This window comes from Lampetra planeri, unplaced genomic scaffold, assembly GCF_965212315.1.
Source record: "Lampetra planeri unplaced genomic scaffold, kcLamPlan1.2.h2 scaffold_1117, whole genome shotgun sequence".
NCBI classification, from domain to species: domain Eukaryota; kingdom Metazoa; phylum Chordata; class Hyperoartia; order Petromyzontiformes; family Petromyzontidae; genus Lampetra; species Lampetra planeri.
The window spans coordinates 4,314-24,180 of record NW_027613828.1 but is presented as its reverse complement, the minus strand read 5'-3'; the positions used below and the strand labels follow the sequence as shown (position 1 = coordinate 24,180).

The 19,867-nt window shown below is 46.7% G+C and overlaps 1 protein-coding gene across 1 annotated transcript; it reads right to left on the bottom strand.

Annotated features, from left to right (window-relative positions):
- Positions 1 to 215: 215 nt before the first annotated feature.
- Positions 216 to 19,210, bottom strand: LOC144738667 (gephyrin-like; the record flags this gene model as incomplete). The annotated part of the gene is given in 18 exon segments (XM_078621659.1): positions 216 to 349; positions 1,268 to 1,364; positions 2,251 to 2,354; positions 2,472 to 2,536; positions 2,732 to 2,805; positions 3,074 to 3,161; positions 3,313 to 3,434; positions 3,846 to 3,999; positions 4,211 to 4,269; positions 4,820 to 4,939; positions 5,853 to 5,908; positions 7,892 to 7,984; positions 9,874 to 10,011; positions 11,126 to 11,168; positions 13,887 to 13,943; positions 17,278 to 17,289; positions 17,291 to 17,353; positions 19,013 to 19,210. Coding segments are annotated over 18 exon segments (1,677 nt in total), but the record flags the coding sequence as incomplete, so codon positions are not given.
- Between the last annotated feature and the right edge of the window lie 657 nt (positions 19,211 to 19,867).

Below are 19,867 nucleotides of genomic sequence, written 5' to 3'. Positions count from 1 at the left end.
TTGTTTGAAATACTATAATCTTTTTAAATGAATCTCTTCATATGTATCTAGGTTGTGATCAAGATGTTGACTATACCTCAACGTTATCCAAATCAATAAAAACTAGCTGTGCCGTTGCATATTACAGAATAGTCAATGATATGTGGACATGCACCGTGAACCACCATTCCGACCCTCGCTAAACGACGGCAACTCTCCGTCCCCCTTTGATGACATCATAGCCGGCCGATGACCATGACGTCAACCACCTCGCCCTTGTGCAGCTCCACGTATTGCTCTGTTTTCGGAGGTAGCATCAGGAGCCCATTAGCACTGCGCATACTCATCAGTCTGCTGCTCACCTGGTTTCCTGCAAAGGGAAGGGGGGCAGATTAGAGCTGTAAACCACGGCAAAAGAAAACTGGAATCAATGTGTGTGTGTGTGTGTGAGAGTGTGTGTGTGTGTCAGTCTATCTCCAATCATATTTGACCCCCTAAAATGAAGTGTTTTGTACTCTGACATATAAAACCACTCAAATGAAGACTGCAGAGTTCGTTTTTCCCAAATTGGAAGAGCAGCTACTGCACAATCCAAGTTGCAGTAGGCGTCTGACATGACGCTGCTATTTCCCTGCTTCCTTTACATCTGTCAGAGCCATGGATGTTTACGTATACGTGTCTGTTCACAACAAAATAAGGCGCTCTGAGGCATCAGTGAGTCAGCAGAAGATGTTGTCCTGCCGCGGTTTGCCGCTGACAGTCCTGCACGCTGCCCCGTCTTAATCACATTCACACAAACTCAGTGACTTCTAATTAGGCTGTGATCCCCTTCCACAGATGTAAAACCATCCACAGAATTCATCCCTGCAGTGTCAACACGCAAACAAGATGCTGTTGTGCTGCAGCGATAACCTGGCTTTGACACTCAAAAGAATGTGTGTTAATTCAGACCCCCCCTATAATTACACCTCAATACTGATTTTGAACACAAATTACAAAATAAATCCCATCAAATAGATTCTTTTCTTTTAAGTGGTTCAATCTTACCTACCTTCATGTCAGTTCAGACAAAACTAAACTATAAGAGTCAGAATGTTTTTCTTTCGCTATATAAAATCATCCCAAATGTGTATAAATGAAAAATACTGAGTCCTTTAGGGTGGACGTGTTGTCAGACAAGGAATGACAAACCAGCTCAGACAACGATCAGTCAGAGGCAGACACCCGACACGTGGCTGGTGTGAAGCGCCGTCCGTTGTTTGAGCAGACTGTTTGGCACGAGTCGTACCTGTGCTTTGTGCCCACGGCAGAGGCTCCTGGTGATGCCATGTCAGGATGCAGCGGTGGTATTCAGGGCGAGGGTCCAACTTCACGTCACAAGACAACTGCAGGAAAACACACGGAGTCAGTTTGAGCGCGGTGATAGTTTCATCTTTGGTCCAAGTGTGTGGGAAATGACTGGCAGAGAGCAGACCAGCGAATGCAGATTAGACAAGCACAGAAGTCACACCTCCCAAAATATTAATCATCAACAGGAAGAAAAATAGAAATCTGACTATTAAATGAATTTGAATGAAATTTGTGTGTTCTGGCACAAAAATGTTCCAAGAATACAACCTCTATAAAGTCAGAGCAGCTGGCTAACATGAAGATTGTTCCAGAATAGCATTAGAGCTGGATGTGATGCCATCTGCTGAAGGAAGTTATCTTCCTGCATCTGTGCTTTCAGGCCATCAGTCCCACTGCTAAGTGGCAGTAATACATTAGAGTTGGTTTTTTAACAGCTTTATTACAGCAAATGACGGAGCAGAGCCCTCTGGACAGCCGCTGTGATGGCAGGGGACCAGACCTCTTACTCGATGACGGCAGTTGGGCACGCGGGCCGCATCTGCTGCATTTGTACGATATTGTGGTCAAATAGTGAATATTCATGAGCAGGCGTTCAGGTCAGTGTGGAGACTGGTTAGGCTGCCAAGTCGCAGCACAGCGTGGCTGTCATTTATCTGCATGGAGGGGACGATGAAGATAGTTTTATATATCACGAGTGTTGCAATACGCAGCCAATCTACAATTGTCATTAAAAGTATTTGCAGAATTTAATCTGAATCTTGAAGCCAAAGGACTAATTTCAACCGTTTTACCTGTATAACAACACAGTTTGGACCAACATGCGCCATCAAAGAGAAGTGGCACAAAACAGAGGAGAGCGATTCTTTCTGTGACCACAGATACGATAAGTCGTGATAACCGTCTGCCAGGGGGGCGGCATACCCTCGCTTTGATGATCGTAGGCCTAGGGTCCAAAATACCCTGCATCTTCCTCAAGGCAGGGATGACAAAAAGATTACACGTGACAACGGCAGACACGGGGTTTCCTAGGACAGACGGGCGCACAGACAGACGGGGGACAGCGAGGAGGAGAGAACAACATGAGTGACACCGCTTGAGAAAAAAACAGAAAAATGTCTCTTTCTCTCAACTTCACACACTACCTGGGAGGGCAAAGATAAGTTTGCGAGCACCATCAATGTCCAATGTGGCAAACGTTGTCGGGAGACTGAAAAAAAGACAAAACAGCTGTTTGAACTCATTTCACTTTCTCCGGTCCTCGTCTCTCCTGTTAATCGGCCCATTTCACGAAACACTGCTTTTCATATCCATCTGACATTCAACAGCATCGCCTCGGCCGTTCCCTTTCAATTGTCTGTGACGAACGCTGTTCCATGCTGATAAAGCAGAGTTGTTTTCTCACCCTGGTTTCATGAAAACACGACCGAAATGGATCTGAGCGTGAAGGTCAATATCCAGCACCTGCTTCAGATAGTCCTGGAGGAAACAACACACACAGTGCAATTATATGATCAATGAATATGCAACGCTGTGAATATATTTTCACAATCAGAATCAGAAATTCTAACCAACCCAGAACAGAGATGTGTGTATTGATATAAGTAAAATTAGCTGTACCCTCGATGTACAAGGATTAAAATGTTTCACAAACATGTTATACCTCTGCTGAACCACAAGGTGTCAGCAAAACACAATGGCCTGAGTAAGTTTGTGCACTTTTTTTTTTTTTTTTGCTGCGACGCACCTTCTCTCCCATGGACACGCCTCCTGAGGTGATGATGACATCAGCACGGCTGATGCCTTCATTCAGAGCGTTGAGAAGGTCATCGGGGCTGTGGGGCACAAACAGAGATGAACGCCAGCTCACAGGGTTCAATAATGGAGGAGGACGCAAAAACTGACTGATAGGTTTAGGACAAAGGACGTAAATTGAGACGAGGCCAATACTGGTTAAAATATGAGAGAAGAGATGTGAAGATGTACTTGTCTCCCACTATTCCCAGGTTGATAGTGGGGTAGCCGTGTTCCTGGATAGTGGCCAGCAGGGTGGAGCGATTGCTGTCCCTGATCTTCCCTGGATGGAGGTCATCTTCTGGGTTCAGCAGCTACAGAGCAGAACGCAAATATAACAAGCACCTCTTACTCATATCGTCATTTCTTTGGGACACACAGTGAATCAGTGAATGAGTTCAGCAGGTGGGCGGGGTCAAACGTCATAAAAATACAGTTTCACCTGAATGGCTCCATGTCGGGTACACATTTGTTCAACTATAAATATGATTTCACTTCTCCCTCTGCTGCTCTGCCATCACATCATCACACACCTTGGACTCTCTGGTATTCGATTTGATAAGAAGACAAAGAAATGCCAAAACCAGGGGCTGGGGGGTGATCAATCCTTCGAATGGGAGGGAAGGTATGTTTAACACCCTCACCTACCCTGTTTGGTAATTTAACTGAGAACAGGAACCAGTCTTCTTCATTGTAAAAATACACAACGCTCCTTCGTCCTCTACCTCGTTTCCTGTTGACATGACAGCCACCACAGGGAACTTCTGGACCTCCACCTCCGTGACCCCCACGGTGGCAAGGAGGCCGATCTCAGAGGGCCCCATGTGGGTTCCTTTGGCCAGCACACACTCGCCACGCTTGATGTCGTGGCCGATGGGCCTGTGAGGGGACAGCAGGAGGTCAGGAGAGACGCTTTGTGGTCTGAGCTGGAACGTGAAGTTGTACTTAGTTGAAGTATAAATGTCATATTAGTCATCGCACTTTGCATATAACCAAATTACACTGAGAAAAAAAAGGCTACTTGGAGCACAAAGTAAATGTCAGAATGATCAAAAAGGATCTTTGAGAAGAAACACAACAACTGTCGGACCTGATGTCCTGCCCCGGACGAGCCTGGACGAGAATCCGTACTTCCAGCTCCTCTGTGCCCTGAAAGACAAAACCAGGTTCAGGCTCAGCACAGCGACCGGGTGCCTGTCACAGAACGAAGGTTTCATAAGAACCCTGAGTTTATTAATCCTGATTTTAGGCAGAATTGTCAAAAAAAAAACCCATTTGGTTTGATTTAAGTTAGTTCACATGAAAGCAATTGGAACAATCAGTAACTTTCCGTCATTTCAGGATGAAGAAACTCTGAATTTTACTAAACCTTCTTTCTGGAGCGGAACCTTGATACTGTCTACGTGGATCGGGTGTAAAAAACAAACAGATAAACTAACTCCTCCATATTTGAAATGTAATGGAACAAAAAGTAGAATGTTTGCTTTGTCCATCTTCACATACGGTGTAGACTCTTGTACGATGACTTGATGATGTTTCTTTGTCGGTCTTACCTCTTCACCACAGCCTGCTTTTATGTGTTAGTGTTAAGAGCACAGCGGATTCTGTCCAGCTCCCGCAGTGAAACGTAAGACGACCATCGTGGAAAGAAAACGGAGGCACAGCGATGCTGTCTGGTTCATTGGGATGGAGGACTTACATCTTCAGACTCACGGAGCAGCTCGGTATCTTCCACCTGGACAACAGCGTCCGCCCCGCACGGGATAGGGGCGCCCGTCGTCACCCGCATCACCTGGCCAGGCATCACTGTGTGGGTGGGCTGCACGGAGACACAGAGAAGTGCAAAAGAAATCAGAAATACTAAAACATAAGACATCTATCTATCTAATACTGTAAATTGAATTGTCACAGTAAGTGAACAGCAAAATAGTACACACAGGATATACACAGCAGGAGTTGAGGAGCGAATAAAAAACTTTGAACAGTGAGTCTACGTGAGGAATCTGAGCAACAACTTCCTGTGGCGCATCACAGAGGGATCAGAACACAGGTGACAGGTGCAATGCAACTCCTTTTTTTGTTTTTTTTTTCATGAACGATGACATATATTTAGCGTTCTAAATACACATGCAGGTATTTCTCTATGTGGCTGACTATAATAAATAGAAACTACAAAATGGACTTGAATCCCACAACATGGAGGACAGCTTCTCCTGTTGCTCCGGTTACGGGTCAGCTGTGCCGGAGCTGATCCCAGCTGTCAACGGGCGGACAGCAGAGTACACCCTGGACGGGTCGGCAGATGACCATTCACACTCACATTCACACCCACGGGCAATTTAGTGTAGCCAATAAACCTGAGCATGCTTTTGGAAGTGAGAGGAAGCTGGAGTACCTGGAGAGAACCCAAGCAGACATGGGGAGAGCATGCAAACCTCTCACAGAACCAGCCCAGACCAGCGACCTCCTCGCTGTGAGGTGACCGTGTTAACCACTGTTCCACCGTGTCGCTCCTTTTAGCAAAACAGTTTAGTTAATAAACGTGATCAGCTCCGTAGAGACGTGTGCTCCAGGTTTGCAGCAAAACAGACACAGACCTGAGCAAACGTGAAGTGCTTGAGCGCAAGTATTTCATTTTCATATGTAAACGGTGTGGGTGTGAGATTAACTATCCGTGTGCGTGTGTGTGTGTGTGTGTGTGTGTGTGTGTGTGTGTCTATGTGGGCGCCGACCTGCTCTCCAGCTTGGGACTCTCCGATGATGAAGCGGTCGCCTGGGCCGTCAGCAGCTAAAATAAAAGAAAGATTTAATAGTCAATTTATTCCACGTGTGTATGTGTGTGTGTGTGTGTGTGTGTGTGTAGGAGAGCGTAATTTAGTTGAGTCACTGCGTTTCCGTGGGCTATGGAAAGAACAGGAAGGGCAGCAACAAGAGGGAAACTTTTACGCTTGGACTTTTTCAATTCAATATTTTTTTTAAACTACAGAGACAGAATATTTCATGCATGAAAATCCTTTTGTCTTCATTTTTACTTAGTCTACTTTGGTTGAGAGTACTAACTAATTAGAGTTTTGTTACCAACTGTATGTACTACTGGTTTAATCTATTTATCTGTATCTGTAACGTTCTCTGGTGCCAAACCATGATGGCTGCAAACCTTCTGGTCACTTATACTATTATTGGTGGTGGTCCATGAGCAAAGGGAAACGTTTGATAGACCTTCACAGACTAAAGACAAAGAGTGATGCTTGTTTCGAAGGTGAAAACAAGATTCAGTTTAACATGAGGCAAACGTTTCTGGGTTTAAAACTGAAAAAAAGGACTAAATGCTGCTCTTTTATCAAACTAACGTGACATGTTCTTCCGCAAAACCCTAAAATACAACAAGAAAACCACCATCGGAGATGCTTTGTCCTTCCCAGCAAGCTGCCTCGTCTTCCAGGACACTGTCTCCAAACTCATCAACCGCTGTTCATACGCGTAATGTTTAAATCAGAAATATCAGAGAAAAGTGAGAAAAGTCACATACACGGGCGATGAAGTAAGAGCGAGGTTATCAACTCCTTCAAAGTCTCTGCACATTCATCCTTTCAACGTCCCTCAGGAAAGACACATAAAACGGGTGAGACCGGTGGTTTTCTGTGTGTTCCTGCTCCATTTAACACCACGGACGTAAAAAACATGTTTTAAAGCTGCCTGGAGCCAACAAGCTGCCGCTGAACGCTAAAGGTTAACACACCCCGCATTGCCGCCCCGCATCCCAACCCACCGATGTCCACCTCCTCCACCTCCTCCACCTCCTCCATGAGAACACGACCATGTTTTGCTCAGCAGCCTTAGGGGGATATAAACCCCGACATCCATCCCTTTAAACTAACTCACAGCGGCTCCAGAGCTTTCTCTCGTCTGTTATCTCCAAGAAGCTTCTTCTATGTTCCGAACGGCACCGCCCGCTAGAAGAGTCTCACTGCTCCTCAGGCAGTTCTCCTCTGCCCCAGTGCCCTCCTCTTCTCTAACTAGGACAGTTAGGTCATGTATGAGGGAGGAAAGACCCACTGGCCCGGTTCGTCCCTCAGCTGCTTTGGAGGAGAAAAACAGTGGATGTCATAATAAGTTGCCTGGACTTTGCAGGTGTCATCTTGAAGTAGCTGAGATGTTTTGTGTTTCTCCATAGCCGTTCCACTAAATAATCCCACAGATAAATCATTTAAAAGGTCAATTAATACATAATACATTGATACATTCTAGTAGTTGGTTCTCAAACCTTGTCATGGCAAAGACCCTGAAACAGATGACACCTCGGACCCTCGTAAGCTTTTGTCCCTGGATTACTGCTTTGAGGTGTTTTAGTACAATATGCATGAAACAGTGTTACTTGTGAATGTAACAACATGAAATGAACGTTGTCCTTTTTTGCTGGAGCCTCCTCAAGGACCCTTGACCACGTTGACGTAGAGGTGCCCAAGCTGTTTGGAATCACTGTGTCCCTGAAAGACTTTTATCGTCTGGACGATGAATACAATCATTTCTGTGGCAGCGTTACAGCGCCACTCACTGGGGGAGATATACTATGGCATTTTCACTGGCTTTGTGTGGACGCACACATCTTTTGAGACGATTCCATGTTTACAGAAAACCTCTTGAAAACAATTATGGTTCCATCTCAATGTGGACATGACCCCTGCTTCACATTCACCACAGAAATGACCACACTGTTTGACGAACAGGCAGCAAGAGAGACAAATATTTGACATCCTCTGCCAGCGCTCACCTCTCACAGCATAACCATCCTTGACAGATGCAGGGAAGGGTGGCAGGTTGTCTTTGGCATAAACGTCCTGAGCGAGGACTCGACCCATCCCATCTGCAGGAGACGAAGAAGAAGAGCATGTGTGTGTGCGAGTAGAGCAGAGGAAGCTGGGACGAGCGGTGGCAGGAGGGGGGACAGCTGGAACGAATGAAGAGAGGCTGAGAGGTTGAGAGTGACAGTGCATCTGATTCGGATGAAGATACAGAGAGACATATGTGCCGGAGGTGTGTGTGTGTGTGTGTGTGTGTGTGTGTGTGTGTGCAATGTGAGAGAAAGTGTGACACAGCGCATCAGGATCTGAGCACATGACTCATTACCTGACCAGCACACACACACACACACACACACACACACACACACACACACACACACACACACACACACACACACACACACACAGTGCTTGCTTCAGCTGAAATTAAAACTTCACACTAGTCAGAACATAAAAATAAATCACGTAAGAGATATTCATGAAAGAGTGGAAAGAGTCTTCACAAGAAGCCACACAGAAACAATAGCAGCTCAGAGAGAGTGAGGGAAAGAAAGAAAAAAGAAACAGACGGAAAAAAGACGGGGAGAGTGGGCGGGGGAGAAAAATCCTGCCACTAAAATACCTTAAGCTGCTGTGCCTCTATTTATAGCATTTTTCTGCTGCGCCTTTATGCTGCGATCATGTGGGTGTTATTAAAGATCTAAGCTTCGATACCAGTGAGTCGAAGGAGAAAAACATACATGACACACACACACACACACATCAGCAGTTACTAGTCAGTCACAGGCTGCTGGAGAGAAGACGGATGTCCCGTCTCATCTGTGTGTTTCCACAACCATTTTCATTCCAACCTGACAGCTTATTCAAACTTCACTTGTAAAACAGCGCAGTGGTGATGTGTGTGTTTGTGTTTGTGTGTGTGTGTGTGTGTGTGCATGCGTGTTTGATTGGACGCAATATCCGCAGGTTTCAGGGGGGTCATTTAAAGCCCATGAAAGCGAGGGACAATGATTACTTGTCGTAAAACATTCAGAGGAGATTGTGTGTGGAACATAATTTCGAGGTTCTCCCATAAGAAAATATTGTCAGTGCACGTCAGCTCTGCCCCGCATGAACCTGTGAAAATGTTTATTCTCACAAAACAGGATTCCAGCCTGAGGATGACAGTGGTCACACATGTTGTCAACAGTCACAATTAGTTTCTGTACTAATATTACTACTATTTATTGTACTATTTATCATTATTACCAGTATTGTTACTGTGCACGGCGCCTTTCAAACACACGTCAGGCGACGAAGATGACACATCCTTCAGCCACCCATCAACACGGCATCACGCACGCACACACACACACACACACACACACACACACCGCTCTTAATCCAGTTGGGGACCTGCTCCAGATGCTGTCTGTCTAAATATTTCATCTCCCATCCCTCCTCCTCCCTGTCTTCTCACCCCCCTGTCCTCCTCCCAGCTTAGCTCCTGCAAATCCTGCTGCTCCTTTTCCTCTGCTCGAAACACTAAACACTACTTCACACGTGGGGGAAGTAAGAGTGTTGCTTTCGCCATCCCTGAGAATAGAAGCTGTGCTCCGAAGGCGATCGCTGCCCCCAGTCCTTTCCCTGCTGTGTGTTTCCACAACCATTTTCATTCCAACGTGACAGCTTATTCAAACTGCACTTGTCAAGTGCAGTCAATCAATGCATTCTCAAAAATGTAAACGTTACAAAGCATGAATGCATTGGGACGTTCACTCTCCTTTTCATTTATTTTTGTCTCTTTCTCTCTTCTTTGAACGACTGCTACAATGTCCCGTGAATGAGGGCCAATGTAATGTACCAAAAAGAAAAAAATGCGACAGACACAAAGACATTCTGGTTTTTTGCAATCATCAATGTACTGAGACTGTGTGTGTGTGTGTGTGTGTGTGTGTGTGTGTGCGTTTACCTCTGTAGTTGATGATCTCAGTGCCCAGGACGGCGGTCATCTCCAGCACAGTGATGAAGGCCTTGTCCATGGAGGTGAGGGGGAAGGGGGACATGCGGTGCCTCCGGGCCACCTTGGTGATGTCCACTGCACTGTGACCTGGGAGCGTGTGTGACATCACAGACACTGACGATAAACTCAGTCCACATCATCCTGGGCCTGAAATCAACAATCAATCTATCTGTCGTCACGCTCCACTTCATTCTCAGCAGAACCTGACTGGTTGTATACGTGCATCTTGTCAAAATGAAATATTTTGCATATTCTCCCCCGGTATTTAAAGTACAAATCAGCTTTCGGCGACACCGGTATAACTTTTGATGCCAATCTTTTCAAATTAATTTGTTTGTTTGTCGTCTCACGCTTGCTCCGGTTACAGGTCCCGTTTTTTTGGCGGAAGCCGATCCCAGCTGTCAATCAGTGAACATCAGGGTACATCCTGTGTCGTCTGTCACCCCCCACCCCCTGGACAAAATCACTTGATGATTTGGAGTAATATCCAAGTAAAAAGTATACATTAGATCGTAAGGATAGAATGTGTTTGTGAAGTTAACAGAGTTCAAATACCGGTGGCAGTCAAACTCCAAGACACGAGATGCTGTTTTCTCTTTATGCATCATGTATGTAAAAATAAACATTAGTCATCTGTCTGCACACCAATGTCACCAAGACAACAGGATTAACGTGAATTTTTTTTTTTTGGTGGTTGCACATGTAACACGTTTTACACACCAGGAGGAGGGATTGTTTAAAAAAAAAGTCTGTTTACAGAGGCTGTGAAACCAGCTGGATGATAAAGGTGCTTGATGGCAGCCATGTTGATCTAATTATATAATAATTCCAAAGGTAAAAGGAACAAAGCCAGGTGTAACTAATGTGTAATCTGTTCTCTCTCTCTCCTCCTCTCTCTGCCTCACAGTGAAGAACAGGCACTGTGCTTTGATTTCCCTTGACCCAATTTCTCTCCTTTAAACTTACGTCTTCCACAGCATATTCCGATGCTTAACATGAGGCTTATCATCCTCTGGCAAAACATCACATGCACAGGACATGCGAAACATAACAGAGCATGTAACAAACACCCCATCCGTGCACGCGTCATATCAGATGCACATTTTCAGAGTCTATTTCTGTGTGCTGGAGCGCACCTGTGGTGACAAGTAAGACACTCAGAGAAGAGACAGAGCTCCTGAATCAGAAACTTAGTACTCACTTGATCTGAGGATATTTTCTTTGCTGCTGCATCGTGACTGCACCTACAGATGTGTGGAGTGATTGGTGGTGGTGGATTGGGGGTGGGGGAGACGGAGGACGTGGGTGGGAGGAGAGAGCAGAGGTAGTGGTAATTTGAGATCAACCGCGCTGATCTTTTGACACACTTGAGATGAGAACGTGTTTGCACAACAGTCAGAAATGCCGTGTCACGATACACCGTGCACTTTGTCCTGCTGTTGGGAGATGGCTGCATCTCCTGCCTTATCATTACCATCACCCACTGTGCTCCACACCATCGTATCACGGGTGACGTTCACACTGATAAATGCATGAGCACGTGACACTGTCCGACTAAAGCGCCAAGAGGAGCATGAGGACAAAGGCAACAACATACAGAGTGACATTATTGTATCACAGGGTCAGAACAAGTGTAGTAACTGTGCTACGGTGTAACATCAAATGTAGTGGGAGATCGTGGCTGCTCAGATGTGGCGCAGGATGGTAAGATTTCTCTGGAAATCGCTGATGCTGCGTGGTAGCTGCACTAGCGCTCAACTACTTGTGATGTAAAAAAAAAAAAAAAGATAAAAAGGTGGGGAGGAGAGCAGGGCAGGTTTCCTTGGGACTACTGAGAACAAATTCAAGTGGTGCTGCGGATGTTATTCAAGTATGTCGGGACATTTGGCTGCTGTTTATGTCATGACTGCGCTTCCACATGTACCACGTGTCCATTCCAGACTACTTACACTTGTACAGAAATTCATGTAGTTTTCACAACTAGAACATCACGCAAAAAGAAAACTCATGTTTTCCATAATTATTTACGAGTTCATCATCAGAGCTCAGAGGACATTTTGGAGATTTTGACACGCAAACTCAGTCAACGCTATGACAATATTTGTCCATTTGTAAATGACCGCTAACCCTGTTTAGCTCGTTTTCATTCATCCATTCATTCATCTTCTCCCCTTTACTCCGATTAGGGCTCACCGTCCTGCTGGAGCCGATCCCAGCTATCAACGCGCCGACAGCAGCGTACACAAGTCGCCAGCTCATCACAGGGCCACGTGAAGGACAGACGACCACACACCTACGGGCGATTTACAGCGACCAATGAACCTCAGTATGCTTTTTTTGGGGGGCGGGGTGGGGTACTCAGAGAGCACCCCCCCAGAGAGCCCTTTTTTTTAGAGAAGCTGCCCTTAAGAAGGCTCTAAGGGGTTATTTTCCCTGAACTAAACCTTGAGGGCCTTTGAGAGTGTTTCTTCGCAGTTGGCCATGTCTGCTCAGGATAACTGACCGAATGTTCATACCCTCGGGCTCCTTCCCTGACTCCCCGAGGTGCAGCTGCTTCCGGCTTCCCCCACTGAGCAGTTCCTTCTTCGTCAACAGCTTCTGGTGACACCCGGCCCGTGTTGCCCGGATTGACCTCCTGACCTGTTCTGCCTGACTGCGATGGACTCACCCTTGTCCTCCCCTTGACACACATCCATCCCACATACATACATACCCACGCACGCACGCACACACAGAGTCGAATTTGTTCTTTAAGACAAAAAACATTTGAGAAATCTAAACTTGTATCGAGAGAATAACTGAAGTTGCATGTCAACAGACCCATCATGCTCTGAACACTTTAGAAATCTGAAACTCTGGATAAGATAATAAAAGTCTGATTACAATCGGCATGTAGTGTGGAATTAGGACATTAAGTTTTATTTTACATGCACACCCTCCTCTGTAAGGCAGCACATGTCCAACAGAAAACAATCAGTTGGCAAAAGGGGGCCCGGATATCAGTGGTCCCACTGAACGTCACTGGTGTACGGTGAACGGATGGTGTGATGGTGGAAGAGTTTCACCCAAGGCCCACATGAAGACGCTGTGTTACAGTGTGAGGATGCTTTTAGGAAGGACTAAATCTTCATATTTAACGGTACTGCACAAGAAATACACTTGACTGTTGATTTGTTTTGCACGTATCGACAATTGTGAGTCGGGCATGTGGAGAACCTGTGGTGAAGGTGAAGGTCTCGCTAAGCACCCACCCGACACTTTCTCTCCTCCCCTCCTCCACTGCCGTCATAACTAAGCTACTGCGACACCACTGGGCACCAAACAGCCAAGGTGAAAGGGTGTGAGGGTGATGGGAGCTGGTGGGGGTGTGGGTGTGTGGGTGGGAGGATGTAGGAGAAGGGATGGATAGACAGAGCCATAGAAAAAGACTAGATAGAAGGTGGAGGGATGAGGATCAGCGTGATGTGGTCCCACAGCCCGTAAAGAAAGAAACAAAAAGAGGAAGCACGGACTAGACAGACGTCACTAAACTACAGAGCCGAGACACAGCAGAAAGAAGAAAACAGAAGAAAACAAAACAATAAAGACCACTGGAGCGGCCTGATGACATCTACGTAACAGACATCCAGCACACCAGACAGAGCTACTGAAAGCAGAGCATGTTAACCGGAGAGACAGAAACAGAAAACAGAGAGAGACAGAAAAGTACATGGGAGATGTAGAGAGGGAGAGAGAGAGAGAGACAGAGAGACTGGACAGGAAAAAAACAGCAAAACGGAGCAAGGAAAGTGGACAACGGACAGATTTGAGAGACTTGTGGCAGGAACAGGACAACAGACAGACAGATAGAGAGAGAGAGAGAGAGAGAAGTAGGGGGAGACAGAGCAGGGCGTTTGTTTTGCGCGCTCCTCGGAGGTGGGTGAGGGGAGGGCAGAGGGGAGGGGTAGGGGCGGGATAGTTACTCGAGAGCTGAAGGTCCTCCTGCGATCATCTTTAAGCCCCTCCAACCTACACTGGAGCTAGTGGAGATAAAGCATCGAATCACAGGCATCAGTGCATCTGTCCCGACAACCACAACGCTACAGACACAGAGACAAGTCAGACAGACAAACGCACGGACAGACAGACGCAGAGACTGACTGGCATCCATGACCATGACAACAGGCAACCCTAGCAGGAAGGGGGCGAGGGGGTGGGGTGGGGTGGGGGCACAGGGATGGATGTGGACGTGGGAGGAAGAGGAATAGGTAAAAAAAGAAAAAGAAGTGAGAGAGAGTAAAAAGAGTCGTGAGCATGAACTGCATCCAACTCCTACTGATAATAAGCTCATAACATCTCTACAAAGGTTAATTCATTTTTACTCAGATGATTTTGATTCATAGCAGGAATGTTCTAAAAGTACCTCTACCTGGCAAAAATCATTTTCATTGAGGCTTCTAGTTCTAGTTTTTTTTATTTGGAGGGATGTTCAGGTACATGAGAACATGAAATCCATGTTCTCATGTACCGAGTGACGACACCGCTCGCTTTTACATTCCAAGCTGTGACGTGTGCTGATCCAGTCTCACAATGACAACAACCAGACCGGAACGTGACTGTTGTCACGTTTTTGTGTGTCTAAGTGTCTGTGGCTACCTAGGATGGTGGATTCTGACCTTCTGCAGTCACAGCTGCCTTATCACCGCGGTAACAAGCAAGTGTGTGAAGAGATGCTGACGTGTCTTTTATTCAAACGAGCAACGCTTAACCTAGCAGGTAAAGAAACAGCCCTTTTACTGCTTTTACTGTGTTTAACTCCACTATTTCATCAGCAGATCTGAAGACAAAGGCACAAAGACAAATGTTTTGTGTGAATTTAACCCTTTGTTATCTGCACGTCTCCTTTGTTTATCCCCTGTTAAGTCGACTTTACACGGCTGAATTTGTTGAAGTGATGATTAATGGCACGTAGACAGCAAGAAAACGCAAAGGTGGTGGTGGGGGTGGGGTAGGGGGTGGGTGTGTGACGGGAGCTAAGTGCAGCTAAAGAAAAACACAGATCCAACTTGCAGACAAACGAAAGCACATATGAAAACTAACGAGCGACAGCTAGGACATTCTCATACAAGGTGTGCCTGGGTCAAAAAGAACAGAAGACACATTTCAAACATGGCACAAGTAGCGCAAAGACAATTCATCAGGATCTCACTGACTGAAAGTTCTGACCTATTCAAACACAAACCTCTGAGAACTCACTCACACACACACACACACACACACACACAATGTGTCAGTCGTCTATACTGCAGCTGAACAGTCACCAAGAACTACAACACAGCTAGAAACACTTGATGTAGTGTGGTGTGATGACACTGAGACTGACGGGGGTGGCAAAGAAGAATACCACAGCAAATTGGTGTGGGGGCGCGGGGGGGGGTGAACATAGTGGAAATGATACAGTATTAGGAGGAGGTGAAGAGGGCCGGAAACCGAATGTAGGATGTTGGATGTCGGATGGGGGGGTGGAGGGGTGTGTTTGTGTGTGTGTGTGTGTGTGTGTGGTGGTGGGGGTGGGGAGTGGGGGGGAGCACGAGAAGCAGACTGTCAAACATCCGTGTCTATTCTACCCTGAGGCCATCAATACTGGTGAGAGACCAAGTGACAGAAGAGATGGACTCAAATGAGGGATGCAAATGTAACATGCACACGCCGTTCACACAAAGATGAAGACAGATCGAACATTGTAGAAACTCCATTAGTGACGACAAAATATCAATCAAAAGTTACAGAATAGAACCACTGATTCTTGTTGAACCTGTGTGTGTGTGTGTGTGTGTGTGTGTGGGGGGGGGTGTGCTCTATAAGAGTTGGGTCTGACATTGCTCTTCTCTGGCGTTTAATGCGCTGCAGCGGTATGCAGACACACACACAAAAATAAAGAAGCATCAGCCTCCATGCCAGAAACCCTAATCACTCTACTTATCGCCCCTGCGGAAACATCCTGAAATCTGGTTGTCATGGAAATCTGCCAGGAAGATCAATGGGCAATGAAGCAGGAGGCGGCGACAGAGGTGAGTCAGCCCGCTGTGCAGTTAAAAAAAAAAAACGTAATAATGGGCTCCAGTAAAGTTTTAATATTCATTTCCAAAAGGTTTTGAGAGCCCGTCAGTTATGGATGCAAAGAGCAGTTGAGCCAGGTCAATGAGACACGTGGCACAGGGGCTGCATAACCGCCCGGGGATACCAATCGATGTGGCCAATAACCAGCTGACTGAGGAGACACTCCAGGAAATGATGGGATGCAATCGCAATGGTGCTGAGCTCAGCACAAAAGCAAAGGAGCTGTCAGACAAATTATGCAAAAAAGGGAAGATTTATCCGTTGGCCGTGAGCAGAAGAGGGCTGTGACAGGGCGGCGAGGCTCGTTCATTTCACCTTGCCCCCGGAGGAAAGGAGCGGGAGAGGGACGGGACAAAACGCTGGAGTGATGGCGACAGAGCGGTAGAGGGCTGCTGTGGCAATCCAGCAAAGTCGCCCTCCCCGGTGGGGGGGGGGGTGAATGCAAGCGCCTGCTGGGGGGGGTGGGGGTGGTGACAGCAGCAGGGAGGAGGCGTGTGACTCCACAGGGTCTCTGTGCCCTTCGCCACCTGACACATAAACACACATGCTCGACGCAGGTACGCACAGGGCAGATGTGCTCGCACCACCGAAGACAAAACACTTGAGCAGCGCTGGACGTCGTTCAAACAACCAGATGGGTTGATGAATGAAGAAGGGTGGAAGAAAATTGTGCTGGTGAGGACATCTTGAGAAGAGAAGCAAAGGGGAGGAGCGTCGCTGAGCAGTGAAGGTGGTCATACACGCGACAATTTTTTAGAGCAACTTTCAGCTCGAGTGATTTTTTGTTGCTGTTGTTGTTGTTGTTGCCTGATAACTGCCATGTGTATGACCAGGCTACCTGCTCTGAATGACACATACACACCTCCCCTTGTGTGTGTTGTTTGTGAACCCACTTAAACCTGGTTTCACCTGTGTCCAGTATTCATCATTGTCACACAGAACATCAAATATACTTCCATTACACGTTTACACCAGGTGTAGGTGAGTTCTGTGAGCCCTGCAGCACTATCAAAACCGATTTGCTCACAACTTTCGAGATTTGTACATTTCTCATAGCGCCCCCTACAGCCGTAGCATGAGCCAACGTAAAGGTTTATTTTTTTTCCAGTGTCAGCAAATGGCAATAAACTGCGGCGCCTCCCTGCGTGTGGATGTGAACGTCAGTGTGTGTCGCGAGCGTGCGTCAGGTGATGTGGGATGCCAGTGGCCTGCATGCCGGTAGATAAGACGTTGGTAGAAGGTTAGCGGGTTTACCTGGTCCAAGGTTAGAGTACCTTGACTTGAGCGTGATGACCTCATCCAGGTGAGCCCTGAATTCTCTCCGTGAGGCCTGGGGGAAGCCACAGGATAGTCACTCATCTTCATGCTACATGCACACACGCATGCACGCACGCGCACGCACGCACGCACGCACGCACACACACACACATGCAGGTAAAAGGCAGGCACATCCGCATATGGCTTTATCCATCAAATATCAGTTCGTAGCACTGCTCATTTTCAACAAAGCCAAAGCGCACACACACACACACACACACACACACACACACACACACACACACACGCACACACACAAACACGCACACCACACACATCCCAGCCAGTACTAACCTGACACACATTGGTCAAAATTGGACAAAATATAGAAATAAAAAATAAACAGGATGTATCAACAAGCCTCTGAAACACAGCCACTAACTCCAAAAGAAAGTCGAGAATGGATGAAGAACGGAACCAGTTCCACTCCTGGTGCCATCTGACACCTCAGATCACTGTACGTGTATGTGTGGAAACGGAGGTCGTGAGCCCCTGTGAGTGTTTGACCCCTGGTCCGAACCCAAAGCTCTATCTGACAACATGTAATATTTAAGATCAAAATAGAAATATACTGTATCGGCCTGGGTATTTTTTGTACATACACAGTATCTATAAATAGCGTAGATATTTCTAAGATAACAGCAATGACGTCACTATTACTATTAAGTTCACTATTCACTATTAAGTACATAATAATAAATAAAAGTGCAGCTTATAAATTAAAATCCCCAGACACTTTACATGTTATTCTGAAATAAAAACACACCTCTGAACTTTGTTGTCTGAATTACTCTGCGTCACATATATATTAGTCCATTCTGTACAGAAACTGCTTTCAGTGAATTTCCTGGGAACACTATTACTATGTTCACATGGACTACAATGTTCCAGTGTTTCAAGAAAATACTCGGAACGGGACACCGTCCTGTAAACCTAATTACTTTAACGTGTTCATAGTGAGTTTTCTGATTTCAGGTCACATCCCTGAGGAGCGTTGCCGTGATCATCGCTGCGCTGATGACACAGTCCAAAAATACTGCTAAAAACTAAAACTGCTTTCTGTTTAAAATAGGCAGAATCATTTCACGACTGCGTGATTGGTGGTGACTATTCGAGGCATTTGCGGAGAGGTCGTGTTTGTCATGTTCAGATCAGAGTTATTGGGCGTGACAGGAGTAACAGAGCTTCCACAAAGCTTTGGAGTGTGTCTGTGTGTGCATGTGTGTGTGACAAACACCCTCTTGATGAACAGAGGTGTGTAGACAGGAAGGGAGAAACACACTTTGTTTGCTCAAGCAATATTCCTTTCATTCAGATACATAATTCAAACATCTTTCAACTTCACTTGTGAGGTTGAAACGTAGTGGAGGAATATGCCAAGTGATGGAGGTTCGTTTTTTAGAGGATGTATGAGAACGGAAACAAGGCCGGGGTTAGGTGAAGTACCCGCAACAGAAACACAACAAGACCACATCCACGCACCAACACAGAGAGGAACAAAAAAAGGATCGTGGGTAGCTCGGTTGTGGGGGTGAGCAGGAGTGCAGCAGGCAGGATGGGGGGACAGGGGGAGTTTAGAAAATCATGGGGAGTGATGACTGGTTGGAGAGACAAAGGGGGAGGACGCTACGATGTCGGCCGTGATGACACTGTAGAACACATGCAGGAGTACCTCAGCAATGCTTAGGGTGGATGAACAGGAGGGGAGCCGCGCCTGGTGCCACGAGAGAGGAGGGGAGAAGAGAAGAGGGTTAACGGAGCCAAAGCTGGGCGGAGCAGGGGACAGAGGCACACAGAGACTGATGGCTGTGGGCGGACAGCGCCCCCTGTCTTTCAGGAGGACATCTTGCATGACCAGTCTCTGTGTGGACTGTCACAGGACAGCCAGGGGCATGGAGACAGGACAGGACAGGACAGGACAGGACAGGTCAGGACAGACAGGACAGACAGGTCAGAGTAGGACAGGACAGGACAGGACAGGTCAGGACAGGACAGACAGGTCAGAGTAGGACAGGACAGGACAGGACAGGTCAGGACAGACAGGTCAGAGTAGGACAGGACAGGTCAGGACAGGACAGGACAGGACAGGACAGGACAGGACAGGTCAGAGTAGGACAGGACAGGACAGGACAGGACAGGTCAGAGTAGGACAGGACAGGACAGGACAGGACAGGACAGGACAGGACAGGAAATGATAGGACAGGTCAGGACAGGTCAGCAGGTCAGATTTGCATTGGGAACCCCCAGCTGGGTGAAGGTAACAGGAAACAGTTGGAGCAAATGTCGCTCATCACATGCAGCTTTTGTGTGTGTGTGTGTGTGTCATGTGCGTCACGTTTATTCAAGTGTGTGTTTGTGTTTAACAGAGCTGACAGCAGAAAGAAATGTACTCGTGTTTATATCACAACAACACAGTCAGCATCCACAGATCATCATAATTTGATGCTCGGAACATCTTCCTGCAGAGATCTGACTGGGTGCAAAACTTCAGCACATTTGGGATTACTATTAGTAATACTACTATACT